Source organism: Salvia hispanica, chromosome 5 (assembly GCF_029641045.1).
Source record: "Salvia hispanica isolate PSC_SH4W2 chromosome 5, Shi_PSC_v1, whole genome shotgun sequence".
In the NCBI taxonomy this organism is placed as follows: Eukaryota; Viridiplantae; Streptophyta; class Magnoliopsida; order Lamiales; family Lamiaceae; genus Salvia; species Salvia hispanica.
This window is the reverse complement of record NC_142696.1, coordinates 45,337,737-45,356,043: the sequence shown is the minus strand read 5'-3', so window position 1 is coordinate 45,356,043 and position 18,307 is coordinate 45,337,737. Positions and strand designations below refer to the sequence as shown.

General features: G+C 36.0%; 4 protein-coding genes across 4 annotated transcripts; 2 read left to right on the top strand and 2 right to left on the bottom strand.

Moving 5' to 3' along the window:
- Nucleotides 1–372: 372 nt before the first annotated feature.
- LOC125190164 (uncharacterized) lies at nt 373–2,959 on the top strand. Its single transcript, XM_048087375.2, has 4 exons — nt 373–754; nt 1,512–1,550; nt 2,224–2,308; nt 2,618–2,959. Exons 1-4 carry the CDS (start codon nt 398–400, stop codon nt 2,698–2,700), a joined length of 564 nt encoding a protein of 187 aa, XP_047943332.1. The 5' UTR covers nt 373–397; the 3' UTR covers nt 2,701–2,959.
- A 642-nt stretch (nt 2,960–3,601) lies between these two features.
- On the top strand, nt 3,602–4,889 carry LOC125190163 (GLABROUS1 enhancer-binding protein-like). Its single transcript, XM_048087374.2, has one exon. It carries the CDS (start codon nt 3,680–3,682, stop codon nt 4,727–4,729), a length of 1,050 nt encoding a protein of 349 aa, XP_047943331.1. The 5' UTR covers nt 3,602–3,679; the 3' UTR covers nt 4,730–4,889.
- Nucleotides 4,890–8,609: 3,720 nt separating this feature from the next.
- On the bottom strand, nt 8,610–10,988 carry LOC125190161 (cyclic dof factor 1-like). The gene is made up of 2 exons (XM_048087372.2): nt 10,714–10,988; nt 8,610–10,032 (listed from the first exon to the last, which is right to left on the bottom strand). Exons 1-2 carry the CDS (start codon nt 10,864–10,866, stop codon nt 8,953–8,955), a joined length of 1,233 nt encoding a protein of 410 aa, XP_047943329.1. The 5' UTR covers nt 10,867–10,988; the 3' UTR covers nt 8,610–8,952.
- A 5,184-nt stretch (nt 10,989–16,172) lies between these two features.
- Nucleotides 16,173–18,094, bottom strand: LOC125190162 (GDSL-like Lipase/Acylhydrolase superfamily protein). Its single transcript, XM_048087373.2, has 5 exons — nt 17,741–18,094; nt 17,520–17,650; nt 17,192–17,431; nt 16,671–16,920; nt 16,173–16,601 (listed from the first exon to the last, which is right to left on the bottom strand). Exons 1-5 carry the CDS (start codon nt 17,982–17,984, stop codon nt 16,354–16,356), a joined length of 1,113 nt encoding a protein of 370 aa, XP_047943330.1. The 5' UTR covers nt 17,985–18,094; the 3' UTR covers nt 16,173–16,353.
- Nucleotides 18,095–18,307: the final 213 nt, after the last annotated feature.

Genomic DNA, 18,307 nt, shown 5'->3' with positions numbered 1-18,307 from the left:
AGAATAAATTAAAGAAATAAAAGAAATAAAAAAGGAAAAAAATTCACATATTTGGTTCTATTTGATTGAAATTTCCAAAAATATGCTTCGTAATAAAAAAATTACATATTTAGTACCTAGGGTTATTTTTGTCGTGGGGTATCAAAAACGATATAAAATAAAGATCAGGTACCATTTATATGTGAAAGTGAAAGATCAGTCACCGTGTAAGTGTACGTAGTTCACTCTTCCATAAAATAAAAGAAAAATTATTAGTAGCACGTAACAATCGAAGTAAGTTATTCTTAAAATTAACTGAAAATTTTCAATGAAATTTCTAAATTAATCCTTTTGAATAATTAATCTTTACCCTCTCTGTTTATATGATAAGGCTGCTCACATATTTCATCCCAAAACAATGAGTACAAATTCCACGGCTGAAAACCGCCGGAAAACCAAAAAATCCACCCCCTTCCCTTCCACCCGACGGGCCCGGCCCGACAGCCCGAAGCGGAGGTCATCCCCTCCACCATCCGCAGCTGCAATCGTCGACGGAGACCTCTTCCTCCGAGAATTCGAGTCGCCGGAGAGCTCGAACCCTAGGAGCTTCCCGCACAGCGTGAAGCAACAATGCTGGGAAAAGGCCGAGAAAATCAAGGGCCGACACCCGGATCGGTGGCGCCGCGACGCCTTGGGCAACACTCTGTTTAGGAAGCTTGTCGGCTGCCCCGGTTGCCTCTGCCATGATTATGATCACATTATTCCTTACTCTAAGGTACTCTTTTTAATGGCAATTGCTAGTGAATTAATTTCAATTGATTAATTTGAGACTGATTAGGAGATACTCCTACATTATTATGAGGATTTTGATATTTTGAATATGACTAGCAGTGTGTAGAAAGAGATCAAATATAGGAGTATAAGATTTATTAAACGATCCTGATGAGTTTTAGGACCTGATGTAACACCATATGGTTAACCTTATCTGTAAAAGTTGTAATCTTGCTTGTTTACTTTGTCTCAGCTGAATCTGAGCTTTGAAGCTCAGATTGTTAGATATAAGATCCTTATGTAATCCAGTATGTTGATTAGGGCTTGTAACCTTCAAGTAGGTGGCCGGCAGTAACAAAAATTCCGTTGTACCTTGTGGATGGCGTGCAACAGTTCCTAAGTCAATCATTGCTAAAATTTTGAGAACTTCAAATAATACAGTTGCTTCTTTGTTCCTGATGTTCTGGTATTGCTTGGCTGTATGACATACTAAAATGCAACTTCTTTGGAAGAAAGAATAGATTTACATTATACCAATGAGGCCATAGTCATACTAGTATGTCGTTTTATCTTTTTCTTGTCTTGTATATTCGTATTGCCGTACAACACTACAATATATTTGCATGGAAACACGTTTTGATCTTTTCTTGTATATTCGATGGTTGTTGTATGTATCAATATTTACCAAATCCTTTTTGTTTCTTAAGGATGGTTATTCTATTTGATACTGCTTATGAAATTCAAGATTTGCATTTATGCAGGGTGGGAAAAGCACCTTAGAGAATTGCCAAGTGTTGCAGGTAATTCCCGCCTTCTTCAACTTTTTTTCTACATTTTCCCGTTTTCGTTGTTAATTATTGAGAACATGCCTTCTGTTCATTGCCTTAAGATGTTACACTATTTGGTATGTGTGTGAATTCTACTCCTTTTATCTTCGAGTAAAAGCTTTTCGTGATTCTACCTATACTCTTTGAGTTTATTGGAGAATAATATTCCTGCTGGCTGATTTTTTTTACATTTGAGGAAACATGGGGTATAAATGTATCAAAACAAGCATCTTGGTATCTCTATCTGGAAAAAGTTGGTTGATAAGTTAGTACATCAGTTTCTTCCTTATGTTGATGAATATGAGTCTGATGCATTCCATGCAGTGACGGATCACCTTCGTATCATAAAGTTTTTCTTTCCTCTTCTAATCTTAGTTATTTTATATATACTGGAGAGTGAGAAGCCTAGAAACTCCAAAATATTTTTTTCTGGTAAGGATGCAATGTTACCAATCAGTTATTATCCAAACTATACATAACTTAGATATTTTTTATGAAGTATGGTAAATCAGTATATGTATTCGTTCAGTATTTAAGTAGATTAAGTGAGAAGACAGTCACCTCCAGCAACCAATGCATTGTTTAGTTTGATCATGCTAACTGTCAATAACATGCTTTTATTTATGCAATCGTTTTTGTTGCACAGGCAACTGTCAACCGATCCAAGGGAAACCGGACAGAGATATCCAAAAGTGAGCTTATTCGGAAGAGTGCTTACTGCAGGGTGTCAGGTATATGTGCACGCGCATCGTAACATTTTCTCTAATACTCTTAAAAGTGTTTTGATCAAAACATGATAGTATTTCTATAAAATGTTAGATTCTTCTCTTAAATGCAATATGCCATGACCTCTGGAGTTTTTGTTTTAAAGATATCTTGGATGCTGTGATTGTGATTGCAAAATACTTAATCATTATTGCAAATGTATTAACAGTCACGTGAAAGAAGCAGATTCGAGTATGTGTTATTTCCATAGACCAACCAAGTGCCAGAGATTATTCTTTTGTATTCAATTGATGGCTTAATATGAATTTGTGCAGATCGGGACATGGACTTTCTTGAGCTGTCGTCCTATGGTAATGTTCGTCGTGGCCAAGATTCCGGGGGATGTAAGATTCAGTAGTGCAGCAGCCATAAGTGGCTTACGATATTTCTAAGGAATTCTCATACAGATGGGGAAAGTAATTCACTACTCGTCTTATAATGTGTGTATTCTTTAGACCAAATAGTTGATCGAAATTCTCGTTTCGTTTCTCCTACTGTATATTGATGCTACACGAGAAATCTGCGAGAAAATACTGCTAAAGACAGCGTGAATCTGTTGACTACATGCTTGAATTTGGAATTTGGTTGTGTTGTGTTGGCACAATTATTTAAATGAACTTATTTGTCGATGTATTCTTAATCCAGTATATGTGGAAGACAAAAATATTAAAGCAAAATAAGCTACTCTAAATTCAGAGTGATACTAAATGCAATAGATCTTGCGTAAGTTAAGTGTTTTTATTTAGTTAAAATGGAAATCAATCTTTTAATAAATTGATTTAGTACATTTGATGATTTAAAATCAGTTTCAGATAAATGAGTCTTTCAAATAATTGAGAATGTGATTAGTTGCATACTTGAATAGTTCAATGACATTTTAAGGGGGCAATATTTACATTTATAATTTTATACTCCATTATTAATAAATGAATAGTGAATACACATACAAAGTGTTACTTATTTTAACTCGAAACTAGTACGCATGTCACTCATAGTCTAATACAAAGACGAGAATAAAATTGTTTTTCTAATATTTTTTTATGATAGTAAAAGTCAAATAAAAAATATTGTATGTATCTTTAAAATAATGAATTAAAGTTTCAAAAATTACCGTTATTCACTAGAACTACATCTATTCAACTTAGGAAACATACATAAAATTTATTGGGGGTTTAAAGCGACAGTTGTTTTCCAATGAGAGTATTTCACGGTGTTTGTGTGGTGTGGCACGATAAATAGGCTTATTATATCAATTCAAAAAAATTAAAACAAAGTAGCGCACAACACAAGCCGTCTCTCACCCCCACAAACCCTAGTTTCTCTCTGTGAAAAAAAAAATGGCCAAAAACCGTGAACCCGTGAAGCCAGTTGAGGAATCCGAATCGGATTCCAGCGAGGAGGGAAGCTCCGAGGAGGAGGAATCCGACGCCTCCCCTCCCCAAAGTAAACCACAGACTCAGATTCCCGCCGCCAAACCCTCGCTGCCGCTGCCGCCCCCTTCTTCCTCCGACGAAGAAGAATCCGGATCTGAAACGGAGTCCGAGCCCGACGCTCCGGAAGTTATTCCACTCGCCGCGAAGCCGGTCGAAGAGTCTCCGAAATCAAGCAGGAAGGCCAAATCCAAGCCCGCTGCCGATCCTGTCACACCGACGAAATCCGCCGCCGCCGCGAAACGCTCCGCTGAAGACACGGCCGGTAAGGATGCGAAGAAGCCGAAGAAGAGCCCGGCCGCCGAGCCGGAGACTGCGGAGAAGAAGTCGAATATGTTCCAGAGGCTGTGGAGCGAGGAGGACGAGATCTTGATTTTGGAAGGGATGATAGAGTTCCAGAAAAAGTTCAATCTCGATCCATTGGCGAATCTGGATCACTATTACGAGTTTTCCAAGGAGAGTCTACTAACAGATTTCACTGATTTCACGAGAACGCAGTTGCAGGACAAGATAAGGAGGCTGCGGAGAAAGTACTTAAAGAGCAGGGAGAAGGATGATGGGAAGGATAAGACATTCTCCAAGCCACAGGAGCAAATGGCATATGATCTCTCTAAAGCGATTTGGGGGAATGAGGAAAAGGGGGTTGTGAAGGTGGTGGGGAGTCCCAGAGCGAATGGGAGTGTGGTTAAGAGAGCCGTAGGAAAGAAGGAGGCTGATGATGGGAAGAGTCGGGAGCTGGAGAAGAAGACCACCACGACGACGACAACCCTGAATCGGTGTGGGGCGACAATGGAGGAAAGACTTTGCATCTACGGTGAAGCGGCTTTTGGATCAGGGGATGTGGAGAATGAGTGGAACAAGCTGAAGGTGGAAGAGCTCAAGGTTTACCTCAAACAGTTGGAGGTGAAAGTAGCCCAAGCCAAGCTTGTTTTGGCTGCCATGGAAACCAAGGATTAGTAAGCCTTTGCTTGTTTATGGTCATCGACTTTATGTTTTTGTGTTAGCATGTTATGGTTAAAAACTCATCTTTTTAGTAAGCTGTTAGTTAATGTTTTGCTATATGTTTTCTGACTATCGATCTATGTGAGTACCGTTTATATGCATTTATCTTGCTTTATTGCGCGTCTTTCCTTTTTCTATCTTGGTTTGAATAAACTATACAAACAACAATTGAGTGTTCTTGTAAGATTTGATGATCATTTTGCACAATTATATGAATACATCATGCTATATGTAATTATGTATAAAGTAGTAGCCGTTGATTGTGAATACCCAAATTTTTGTCTACTTAGATGCTCCATTCTTGAATTCAAGTAGATTTTCAACACCCCCTAGTTGCAGAAAACCATCAAATTTAGGCCTAGTTTTCTCAAGTATCCCCATGGTTTTCAGCTGAGGTTGAAGTAAAGCGATAGTTTAGCCCTTCCTGATAAAATCAGCAAACCCAATTCCGTTACATGAAAAATCAATAGCCTTGATGAAAAACCAACACCATCAAAACTCTCTTGCCTGACTGAAATTGTTCTTCCACATCAACAACCTCAACTGCACACCTCTGCCAAAACAATTGTAATTTAATTGTAGAGAGCCGGGAGAGAAAGAGATGGAGAGTCCAAGGTTTGTAGAGAGTAGATAGACCGTTGTAGGATGATGAAGAATTGTGGCTAAGCTTTACTGCATCCGGAGCCAGGTTTCAACACCTTGAACCATTGTGGGAATTCATGCATGTTTTTTTCCCTCTCTTGTCAGAGTGAGATCCCTTGATGGTCCAGTCAGATTTTCGAAGTAGAGTTTCATCTCTGTAGTGTGCTTCTTTTAAACATTCTTGATTATCACCACGTCTCTAGTAACACATTTTCTTTCCCCCACTCTCTGTACTTGTGATTTGAGTGAAGAAACTTGATGGGGGTTGTAATTGTATGCAAGAATCGCCTTAATTTGTTGTCAATTTAATACACCATGTTTGAACATATGAAAATAGAGGTTTTGTTTGCGTTCTTCCCCTGATTTTGTTGGAAGGGCCGGTGTGTATGTGGGAGATGAGGATAAGAATGGAGGAGGATACGATTCCCAACTGAGAAAAACTGTTTTTTCCAGCTTTTCTTATTGAATGTTAATATGTGCATATGCTTTGGCAAGATAGCAAATCCAGTTCTCCCTAGGAGGCAAAGTTCGTCGACTCGCATGTCAGATAATGGTTGTCACTCACGGCACGCGACAGCCATGTGATAACCCACAACAACTCATTTGAAACACGGCATTAGAAGGGAAAAATAAAAATTTGGAAATGAATTCAAACAACATTTAGAAGGGAAAAAGAAAATCTAGGAAAAAAATCAAACACATACTGAATAACTAGGTGGTGTGTATAAATTGCTTGGCAGATGGAGCAGAATCATGGTAAAAGCCTTGATCTGTCTTCAAATGAGCATCTCCTTAGAGTGGCTGCAGTGGTTTCTCCAGCAAGGTCCAACCCTGGATGTTCGGGATCCAACCTGTACCCGTCCTTGGAGTGGTCGTGTCCTTTGCCCGCTCTCAGTAGTAATGGTCCGACACTCTGCCTCCGACTTGATTGTTAGGATCGGTAATCAGTAATTGTAAAATTGGAGCTTTTAACTGGATCGATTGGCATATTCGTGGATCCAGTTTTGAAACAGTAACCAATGTTTCTATTATCTATTTTTAAAATAATGAATATGATATTGACAATCTTTGTTAAATAAATTACGAATTTCAAAACTCAAAGCTTTAATTACTAAAGAAACTTTTAACATTTTTGGGATAACTTTTTACAATGCTAGTATGCTACTGGGCACATATTTACACAAATTATATTTACATTTTATAATAGAATAGTACTAGTATTAACTAATTAGTATACAAAGTATTAAGTAATGAACATATCCTAGATAATAAATTTACAATTATAAAACAATACAGTTAACGATGAAACTAGGAGAAATGCAAGAATTACATATTATGAGTTAGTACATATTAGAAATTACTACTACGAGTTATGGAGTACTAATATATAGTGGCAAGCTTCTTGCATTTTTCCTATGGCTAGGTGGATCGCAGTCAGGGGCGGAGCCACGCTGGCCCAGGGGGCCCTTGGGTCCCCCAGTCATTTTACTTTTTGTATATATAATATAGGTATACAATCATATTCAAATATTTCTCTAGCCCAGTTGATTTTTAGACCTGCCTATTTTGTGTGAGATCCTGTGTTCAATGCTCTCCAGACCTATTATAAATATAAATATTATATTTACATTTTACATACGTATCTCTTTTATGTGTAAGTTTTTTTATATTATAAATATTATATTTATTTTCTTTCATTCTGAAATTTTAATCTATACATATTCATTAAAAATAATATTTTTTATCCTTCAAATATGTAAATACTAGTATTCCATATTACTTGCATCGTCAATATTTATCCATCGGTTTTGATGATTTTCTCACAACTTGTGATTTTATATAATGAATTTCACACACTCTAGTATTTATTATCTCTACAATTTAAGAAAATAATTAATTCATATTTACTTTATCTCCATATCACATGTGTTAATAGTTTCCATTTCCATGTTCTAATTATTTTCATTAAGTGTTTATAGTTTCTGCTGTTTATGTTTTAATCATTTTCACTATTCATCTGGTCTTGTTACCGATCCCTTTTGTTGCTTATATGACTATGCGACGTCAACTTCTGACAATATTGAAACTAAATAAATTGAACAATTATTTATCAGAATTTTGGACCCCCATCCATTAATTCCTGGCTCCGCCACTGATCGCAGTCACACTAGACTAAGTTAATTGTCCAAAACAGAAAATACTAGAAAACTTTGGGCTTATTGGTTCGAAACCATATTGGTCTAGATAGTTTACATTCAGATAGTTAAAAAAAAAGCATACTATTTGTCTTAAAACCATAAACTTTGGGCGAATTTAAAAAGTGATCTTATAAACATAGTTTGAGATTTAGGTTAATTTGCTATGGCAAATATCTACAAAAATGTATTTTATCCTATTATTCAATGTCAGAATTTAAGGATTATAGAGTGTGGAAATGAGTTGTTTCATGTATATTTTAGACTAAAGTCATAAATTTGAGAGAAATACCATAATTAGCTTAAGTTTCTGGTTTCTAAGATACATATATATCTTTAAAAGTTATTGAAAATGTGAAATGGCACAATAATTTATTGACATTTTATGAAAGTGGGAATTTTGTGGACCATATACACGACAACTAGTGTTATACAAATGGTCTACATTTGCTCAACAAGAATAATATCCCAACTTTCTGATGCAGCCAGTTCACATGTTTTCTTTTCTCTTTTTTTTCTCCCAAAAAGCCTAAACAGTACATTTAATTTATTCGTTATTACTAGTACTACTATTTATTGATTTATTGAAAACTCGCAAATGTGAACATCACAAAGCCATCTAGGAAAAAGACCCCTTTAGGTGGCTTGGTTGCCAACCGTGTAAAGTAATTATCTTAATTATCCATTATCATGAAATAATAAATAAAAGCACAAAATACTTTCGTCTTTTCATTTGAGTATCATTTCATGTGCATGTTGAAAACTCAAACAAAAATACAATAATTTTTAGATAGGATGATGGGGTCAATTAGTTTAGACCTTTCTATCTTGGTTTCTCCCTTTTGGATGTACATAGATAGGATTATCTTTCTTTCTCTCTACTATAAAAAGTATAGTAATAATCTTTTTCAGATTCTTGCTTTTTGCTAAAATCCAGAACTCCATTGGAAATTAGTTGCAGAAAGAAAAATCTTTTATGTTGAAACATCACAAGAAAATGGAAAAAGGAAGCCCTTTTGTTTTAAAAAATAAAATTAGTTACTACCATTGTTTTATCATTTGAATCTACACATTTCGACACTTATTATCACTCTTCCCTTTTGCACTTTCTCTCTACAAAATTTTGTACATAAATTCACACTATAAACAATGAAGTGCACCAACGTTACAAGAAAAGGTGGAATTTGAAGAAGAAAAAAATCAGCACTCTTCCAAGGGAGAAATCTTGCAAGAAAATCGACATTTTGATATGTCCTGCAAAACAATCTCCAAGAGCACATTACCAAACTCACTAGGCGATCGTTATGTAGATGACGTTAGGCAACCGATATGTAGATGATGCTAGGCCCCCTCTTGGAAGGTAATGGAACGCGACAAGGCAGCCGGATTGGCTTGCAGTGCCGGTGAGGCAGAGATCATTAGCTTTTTCTCGTCGCCCTTTGGTTGCAAGGCCTTGAACAAACCTTCCCTACTAACCGAATCATACTTGATCCCGAGTGTTTCCCATATAGAACTCTTTGCAGCCTCCTCTGGATCATCGATCCTCAGTGTTTTAGGAACCAGGATCGAGCTTTCTGAATCCCTCGACTCAGAACGCTCGAGCCCTGGCGAATTGCTTGGCTTAAGCAATTCACCATTTCTCGAATGTTTACCTAGTGGAGAATTGGGGCCGGAGGTACTAGTCGTTTGGTTTGTAGCCGGAGGGGTTGTAGGCACCCACGACACGTTCCAAGGATTAGGCGTGCCACAATTCCAATACGGTGCGGGATAGACCGGCATTGGGTAGCCCGGGGGGCAAATTGCCGGGAAGGGTAGGGCGGGATTCCAAGGAATCGGCCAGGCCACTCCCGGAACGTAAGGAATAGGAAACGGAGCGCCATTCAAATTAGGCACGACGAGTTGTGGTAGGCCATTCTTGACCACTTGTGGCACAGAACTGGATATTGTAACGGATGATCTCATCGAACGATCATTCTTATCGTTCGTAATCTCATCGGGAGCTCTCTTATCCGAGAGATTCACAACCGAGGCCATGGACTCGCATAAGGTAGCATCAGGGCTGAAGGAGAGGACAGAGGAGTTGGGCCCGAAAGGCGAATCCACCCTAGCCTTGGAGGCCGAATTCTTGTTCTTACGACGGCCAGCCCCCACCGCGACATTCCTCATGGTGCCGCCGGCGGTCCAATACCTCTGGCAGCTCTTGCAAAAATGTCGAGGCTGTTTAACATTGTAGTTGTTGTAATAGCAAAACTTGGTGTCCATGCTATTGCAACGAGGGCAGGGCAGGATCTTGTCCGGCTTCTTCAGAGCCTCCTTCTGCTGCCCGTTGCCCGCATCGGCTTCCTCGTTTCCCGACACGCCGGCGACCGATGGCTCCTCTACATTTTGATCCCTAGTTTCACACTCTTCTAATTCTTGATCCTAAGAAATTTGGATTGAACAAAGATCCTTATCTCAGGATCTATATTACAAAAATAATAAAAGTTGGGGAGCATTTAGTATAGCCAATTAGGAAAAAAGATTACACTTCCAATTTGATGAGATAACAACCTAGGAATCCGAATATGTTATAGAAAGTGTTTTGGAACTTTCCAGATCACCTTTTAAGCTAACCAATGGTTCCAAAAGGATTTGAAAAAGAAGAAAATCAAAGCAGAATCAAATACTTCTAGAGCAGCAGGATGCAGGGGACCAAATTCTTTAATCAATTAAATTTGAGGCGGAGAAATCATGAAAAAATACCAACCACTAAAATAAAAATAAAAACTCTCAAATTTATGATTAATCGAATAGGAGGATTCAATCAGAAAGAATTGGAAAAAGGTTAAACTATTGCTTACATCCTAAAAAAGGTAGTCATGGTTCTTTTTCTAAAAAAAGTTACATTTATAAAGAAGAAAACTCCCAAATTCCCAAATCAAAATTAAGTATAATTAGATTGTGTAATCATATTTAGAAACACAGAATTTATTTTATGTTGTGAATGTCTATGCATCTGGGGTGATTAAAATTTCAATAAACACCTCAAAATTTGAATATATTCACAAAATTATATGATTAGTTTGTGTGAGTGTGTGAAATTTGAGAGTCATTGATTATTACCTCGTGAGCATGCAGTTGCTTTTCATCATGAAGCTCTTCCAAGCAGCGGTCTAAGTCGCCGGCGTCTCCGTTGCCGTCGGTGGCTGCGACGGCTCCGGCGTTTTCCGGTAAGAGGATCTTGCGGCCAAAGAGCTTGATCTCCGGCTCCTTCATATTTGGTCAACAAAATCTTGAAAATGAACAAGAGGTAAGAAAAAGATTACAAATGCGAGAAATGAATAACAAAGAAGAAAAAGATAACAAAAAGGCTGTGTTGGCAATGCTTTAAGTTTTTAACAAATAAATTGGTATCCTAAAATCAAATACCCCTCCACACCCCAACTAAATCTTCGGCCCTACTTTGGTGGGGTCGGAACACACGAATTTTTCGACTTTATTAATGTACCCATTTTATGCTCAAATATCAGTGTAAATTTGAGTGTTAATTGTTCCAAGTAGCAGAAGGTTTAATCATACGATGATTAACAGTAGTCCTTTTAATATAAAATCCCCAAGTTTTCAACAAAAAACGTTTCAAGAGTGTTCTAAGATATAGGTTTGCAATCGAAAAATAGAAATATTATGAGTACAAAAGGTAAAAATATTAGAAAGCGAATCATATACTCCAAAATAAGCATGTCTTTAACTAGCTTGCTTTGGAACTACTTTGACACATATAATTAGACTAACCATAGCTTAATTATGTGTAATTGAGGATTTTATTTGCTTTATTTACTTTCTCTGCTCAACAATTCAAGCGAATTATACAACTAAGATATAATATATTGTCCACGCATATGCGTGTCAAACTAAATTTTAAACACTAGTGTTCCATCCCAAAACTATCATGTGAACCGTTTAAAACTTTTAACAATAGAGTTTCTAAGAAAATACCCTACACCAATAGAACAGAGCACGGGCGGATCCACACATGTAGAAAGAGGGGCAATTACCCCACCTCATATTTTCATATTTATGTATATTCTCTATTATTTACCATTTATTTCTTCCAATTTCTCACTAAATGTTCCCTCTTCAAATTTTTAAAATTCCCTTGTATATAAATTTGCCCCTCCCCTTCTAAATTTCTAGCTCCGCCCCTGTAACAGAGGAAATATATCCACGTAGAAAGAGGACTTATTTGTGTTCTCTACACCAGAATATTTATAAAATATCACTTTTATTAAAATAATAATGAATGCCATTATCCGTATGCAAAAAGAGAGCTACTATCAGTTTTTATACCATAAACAAAGATAAACCAATATCTGGTCTCCCCCAATTCCTATACATGTGAAAAAAAAAGAGATTATAGATATTGATTATCGTGGGTGCCACGTGGGCAAGGGGGCAGAAAATTTAGAGCCACAAGTTTTGTGGGCGGGGACCACTGAGAAATACATAAGCTAGATTCGGAGTTGCACCGAAGCTCCGTGAAACTGATATTTTCTGAGTGTGCAGATTTTTATGTTACTTGCATAAATACAGAGTGTTGGATGACGTGGAGTCTTATGATTGGCTTATATTGGCTAAGATTTTTTAACATTTGTACTTAAATTCATGTTATGATAGTGGGAATAAATCCTGGCCAATATCATTTGTGACTTGTGAGACTCTTTTACCAAAATTGACGTCAATTTTTTTTTGTCAGAAATAAATAAAGTACGAGAGGTAAAAGGAAGCAGAATAGATGATGAAATAAAATAAAATTATTTAAATAATTTATTTTTTTATTAGAAAAAAGAAATAACTTAACTTTCTTAGGACGGATTAAAAGAAATCCGACTCTCTTTTCTTGGGAAGGATAGAATAGAGTAATAATCTTAGCTTAGTGTTTTTACTTGTTAGAGAGTATGTTTGCAATAATAGGGATTCATGGTGATACTTTATTTTTATTAATTCATAAAATTACTACTATTATTTTATGTTTGGATATTATTAACTTCCCTCTGTGAGGAATATTTTTAAATTTTTAATTTATAAAAATTGAATCTAATCCAATTTAATCTAACTTGCTTTTTTTAATATTTTCTCTCACATACTTCCGACGACGAATCCAGTGGGATCGGGTGGGATACCACCGGTCCATGAGTGTCTCCAACAAGCTCTATAATCGGCCAACGGTTGTGCCAATGACAACAGCTTTGCCTCCCGACCCCACATAAGCTAGCTTCATCCCTACATAAAAGAAATGAGGAAGAAAGTAATCGGAAAATCAGAGAAAAGTACAAAAGAGAAGGGAGAGAAATACATAGATGTATTATTGTGGATTAGATTGTACTAGTAAATATATACTTCTGCATTTTGTTGCAATACATGATATTTATTCATTTTAATTATATAAAAGTTGAAGAATGCAATTAAGATGTAATGCAATTATGCAATGTTCTTACAAAATTCAAACCGAAACAAACTACCTCTAATGCATTACTGATTACTCCAAACTTCGTACTGACGCTAGATATTAAAAATATGTTTTGGTCGGAGATAATTTTATCGACTGGAGTATAAAATATGGAGTATAAACATTTTGCACACCGACCATACGTCACTTTAATAGTAAAAGATCAAATTCATCTTTTATTAAAATTAATAAATGCATTACTATAAGTTCCTCCCTTTGTCGGGTAACACTCAAGATTCCTAAGTCATTTCTTATGACTCCTAATAAACAAACATATCTTTATAGAATGTGTGAATTGTGATGATAAATTTGAATTCAATATTTTCACCTCAAACATTAATCACTTTACCTGAAATTTAAAGATTCATAAGTGTACATTTGATTTGAATTGAACTTTATTAATAATTTTTTATTTTTTGATTAATTTTGAAAGTTATGATATTTTGTGAATAGACCCTTGTTCCGGTTGTTTTATATAAAGAATTTTACTATATCTGTCTCATTTTGTAAAAAAGTCTCATGCAATTGTGGAATGTCTATAAAAATTAGTAGTTTCATTTCTAAAAATAAAAAATTCATCTCTCATAATCTAAAATGGAAAGTTCATTTCTCATTATTCAACTCCAACTACTACAAGAAAGCTTGTTCTCTTCTTGTTTGGAAAGACGGGACACAACCAAGTACCCTTCTCATGTCTTGCGAGATTTTCTCCTTTCTCCCATAATTTATTGGTTTTTTCTCTTTATCTCTCTTATTTTACAAATTTCTTACTCCCTTCATCCCACAAAAATATGCACCCTTTCTTTTTTAGTCTGTCCCACAAGAATATGCACTTTCCAATTTTGGAAACTCTTTTATCTCTAATGAGGTGAGACTCATTTCCCATTTATAATACTTTAATTACTTTTTCTCTCTACCTCTCTCTTACTTTACTAATTTTGCATTAAAACTCGTGACGAACCCAAGGTGCATATTCTTTGGAGACGGAATGAGTATTAAAACTCATTGTCATACACAAATGAACTATTTTTTTTGGACGGAAGGAGTATAAGATTTCATTTTTTAATTAGAAAAAACAATTCTGTCAGTAATATAAATGTTCCATAACTAATTCAATTAACCATCCAATGATAATCAAAATCTTAAGATTTGAATGATATTTGTTTCAATTGATTTGCTCTTTATGTAAACACATCCGTCACGTACACTTCACATTTTCGACCTTCATCCGCCGCCTAAATGTTTGGACGCTGCTAATAACTAAACCATCAATTCATTATAAGGCCTAAGATTAAATTAGGATAAATTATTCAATAAAGTAAGATAATTAATTATGCATAAAAGAAGGAAAAATAAATAAATTCAATTTGAAAGAGCTGACCTTGAGTGCTGACAAGGCGATAGACCAACTTGTCGGTGAGAAAGATTAAGAAAAAACATAGTGGCCATGGGTGCTGAATCACCATAATTAGTTGCTAATTGATTTATCTACACTCAAAATAATACTCGAAAAATATATTAGTCATGAAATATAATTATGAAAAATTAAATAAAAAAAACGAATATAGAAAATTATAAAATGAAGGTATTGTGTCAAAAAGTAGAATAGAATAATTAACTGTTTGACATATCAATTAATTGGCTAATAGCCCATCGAAAACAAATGTGAGAATATAATAATTTGCTGAAATAAAATATAGTCTTTTCGAGCGAAAATAAAAGAATATAAAATATATAGTCTCTTCGAGCAAAATAAAAGAATATAGGATCTGAAAAAAGAGAAATACAGTACGTTTTCCGTTTCATATATATTTATGCAGACTCTCTATCGCTTTTATATTTGGAACCTAACAATATTCATCAAGATTTAATGTTTTATGTTATCCTTAGTAAGGTGGAAACGTGAGCTGGTGAAACGTGGATAAAAATAATTAGTCAATCGTTTTGAGAGGGAATAATTAACAAACCAGGATTAGACTAAATTAATCAGAATTCTAACTTTTAATTACTCTCATAAACCTTTTACAGATCGCCACGTGTCTCAACAAAACTTAACTAACACATTCAGAAGTGAAGTAAAAAAGAATTCTCCTCCTATCATAGTGTCCACTAGATACTAGATATACATATACTAGTTAAAGAAGTGGCTGCCAATATATAAAGCATTACTTATTTTCTACTTATAATGCAAATTTGTGAATTAGGTAACAAAATTGTGAGATAGATGATTGCTATGCCGTGAAATTACAAAGATTAAAATTTGATTTTGATACACATCTTGTCACTTTGTTGCTTATTATGAATGAGCATCGTTGGTTTTTATATGATTTAGACTAGTATAGCGATGCATTATTGCAATTGATTAATCTTGTAGAAAGAAAATGGATGAAAGTATCATTTCATTATGAAGAAAAGAGAAAGTAAAAGGGCTTCCACTCATTTTTATATGAATTGGTGAAGCATTGGTATGAAAATATTTAAAGTGTAATACAGAAACATCGATTTCTCTATTTTATTCATATTCTCAATTCACTTACCAAACTAAATAATGTACTGTATAAATATACTATAGCAAACCCAAATTAAATGTGAAATACCGTATAAATATATTGCTATAACTTAACAAACCCTAATTAAAACTCTTGAATCCGTCAGTGTTCATATGATTAGTTAGTGTGAAATTAATGATATTGGAGAGTGGAGAGGAAAATCGCAAACATTTCAAGCTATGCATACGAAAAATGTTGAATGAACTGCACAAAGACAATTCAACAAAAACCTCGTATGTAGCATCTTTCACCTATCCGATGTGCTGTTACTACTTACTCGGGTCGATTTCAAAGGTGTTGGCGATTCCATCCGTCTAAACCGAGTTTCGTATGCGATTCTAGGCTACGATATTGTGTCAGGTTCATAAGTTCATTCACTCGAACGCTCGAAAGTGGCTTAATTGAGTAACAAATCACAAATATAGCATGTTTCGATTAAAAAACAAAAATCGTGTCCTAAGAACATGACCTGCATTGCTTTTGAAGCAATTTTTTTGTTATGCAAAGATTTTATTGGAAAAATAAGGTAACTTTTAATTCCTTCATCACTTGTATTCCATGATCTTCAAACAAAAAACACTACTAACTAATACACACTCACAAAGGCAACAAATATGGAGTAGTAAATAATACTCCTATTATGTTCAAAACATAGTTTCATAGGAAGAAAAATGTACTCTTCAAATTTGACAGAGAAGTATCAAAAATCTAATTTCCATCGGCAGATGGAGGCAGAGCAGATGCAGGGGAAGGCGAATTGGTGCCATTTATTGGCTTGAATCCTAGTTTTTTAATCATCTCTATAGCAATGAGCTCATTAGCACTATCTGATGGATGATATTCATCCCAAAACACGTACTTGCTCCTCTCCTTGCACAGCGTCGACGCTGGAACGCACGTTAGCGCTGGCCGGATCTTCCCGAACGAGCAGCACGGGGAGTCTGAGTTGCTGAATCCTGAAATTTCATCCCACGTTAATAAAGTATGCTTAGAAGTTAGAACCATAAGATAATTGTAATTCTTACCGTATTTCCCGGGATTGGAGATGAGATCGTTGACGACGTCGTATGCATCCCCAAACCTAATGGTTGCATTAGGCAAAGTGGTTGACAATTTGGTCACTAGCTTGCTAGTTGCCTCATTGAAGCCTAGGGCTAGTTTGTTTGTCTTGTCCTGGCATCCGCCCGTCGTGCTCAGCACTCTCTGAAGCGGGATGCACCCCATTGGGCCCAACCCAAACACCATCATGTTTCGCGCCCCCAAGGAGTGTAGCAACTGCGGATTTAAAAATGATCGTAAAGGTCGGGTTAGAATAAGATGTACTACATACGTCCCATGTCTCTCATACTTTGTTTTCCGGATCATCTCAACTATTTTACTAATATTAAGTAAGAATTAGAGTTAACTAAGTGATTTCTTATAACACTTAAAAATACTAATTTAATTACACTAATTACCCAATCTTTAATTTACGACCAAAAAAAAGGTGTGAGTCTCATGGGATGGAAAGAACATTAGTTATACCGAGCGAAGTGATCGTACTTACATTTAGTTGGTTTTCTAGTGTCTCAGTGAGATACTGAATGAAGGTATCATCGGTGTAGCTCCACGAATCCTTGTAGACGGGCATTAAGTAGTTGTTGATGAAGTCGTTGCTGCCAAGGGCGACCACATATCGCGCTTCTTGGAAGAATTTCCTGGCCTCGGTGTCACCTACTTTGCCAATTATCAAATCTTGAGTCCCTTGAAACAACTCTATTTGCTTGTACAGCCCGAATCTTTGAACCTGAAACAGACAGAAGACGAATATCATATGTCTATTTCAGAAAAAAGTGTGAGACTCGGACCTATAAAGAATGTGCAGTCATACTCACAAAGTATGATCCGGTCTCATTAAGTATGCCACCACCTCCGGAAGCGTAGTTCACTCCATTCGCGAGTATGGTATCTTCATTAAGATTCGGGTCTAGGAAAGCAGGAGGCCTAGGCAGCCCCATCTTATCACCTTGGGAAATTCACGAAACAGACATGTACTGTATTAATTAAGTATGTATGCAATTCTACAAAATGTACATACTGAGAAAAGATGATTTACCAATTATATCAGCGACGGTTCGACCATTTGAGAATCTCCCATTAGGCAATCCATCGCCGAAATCTATGCCATACCACGGTAGGCTCGCCCGGGCAAGGCTTTTGGAGAGATAGTTGTTGTTGCCGACGTCAGAGAGGGAGTCACCGAAAATGAACTGAACTACCTTGCAATTGCAGCATCGTCCATGGACAAGAAAAAACGTTAGGAAGATGGAAAGGAATGTTTTGAGTTTGGGCTTAGTCATTTTCTTGAATTTGTTTTGGATGAAGATATGGGAAAGATTTAAGATTTAAAGAGCTAGAAAGTGAGAGAGGAGTTTGATGAACCAACATGTTTGGATTTTCTGACCTACTATGCAACTACCATTAGATTTCGGATACAACGGCAGAAGCCTAACAAGACCAACTTGTATCAAGTTGAGTGCATTTTTATCTATAAACAGAATTCCCAGGATTATTTTAACTGTTTCATTTCCAACTATCGTTTTCTATTTAGAACATGATTGACTTAACACTACTTTACATACTAATTTTATATAGTTGGATCCTTAAAACAATTATTGCCTGG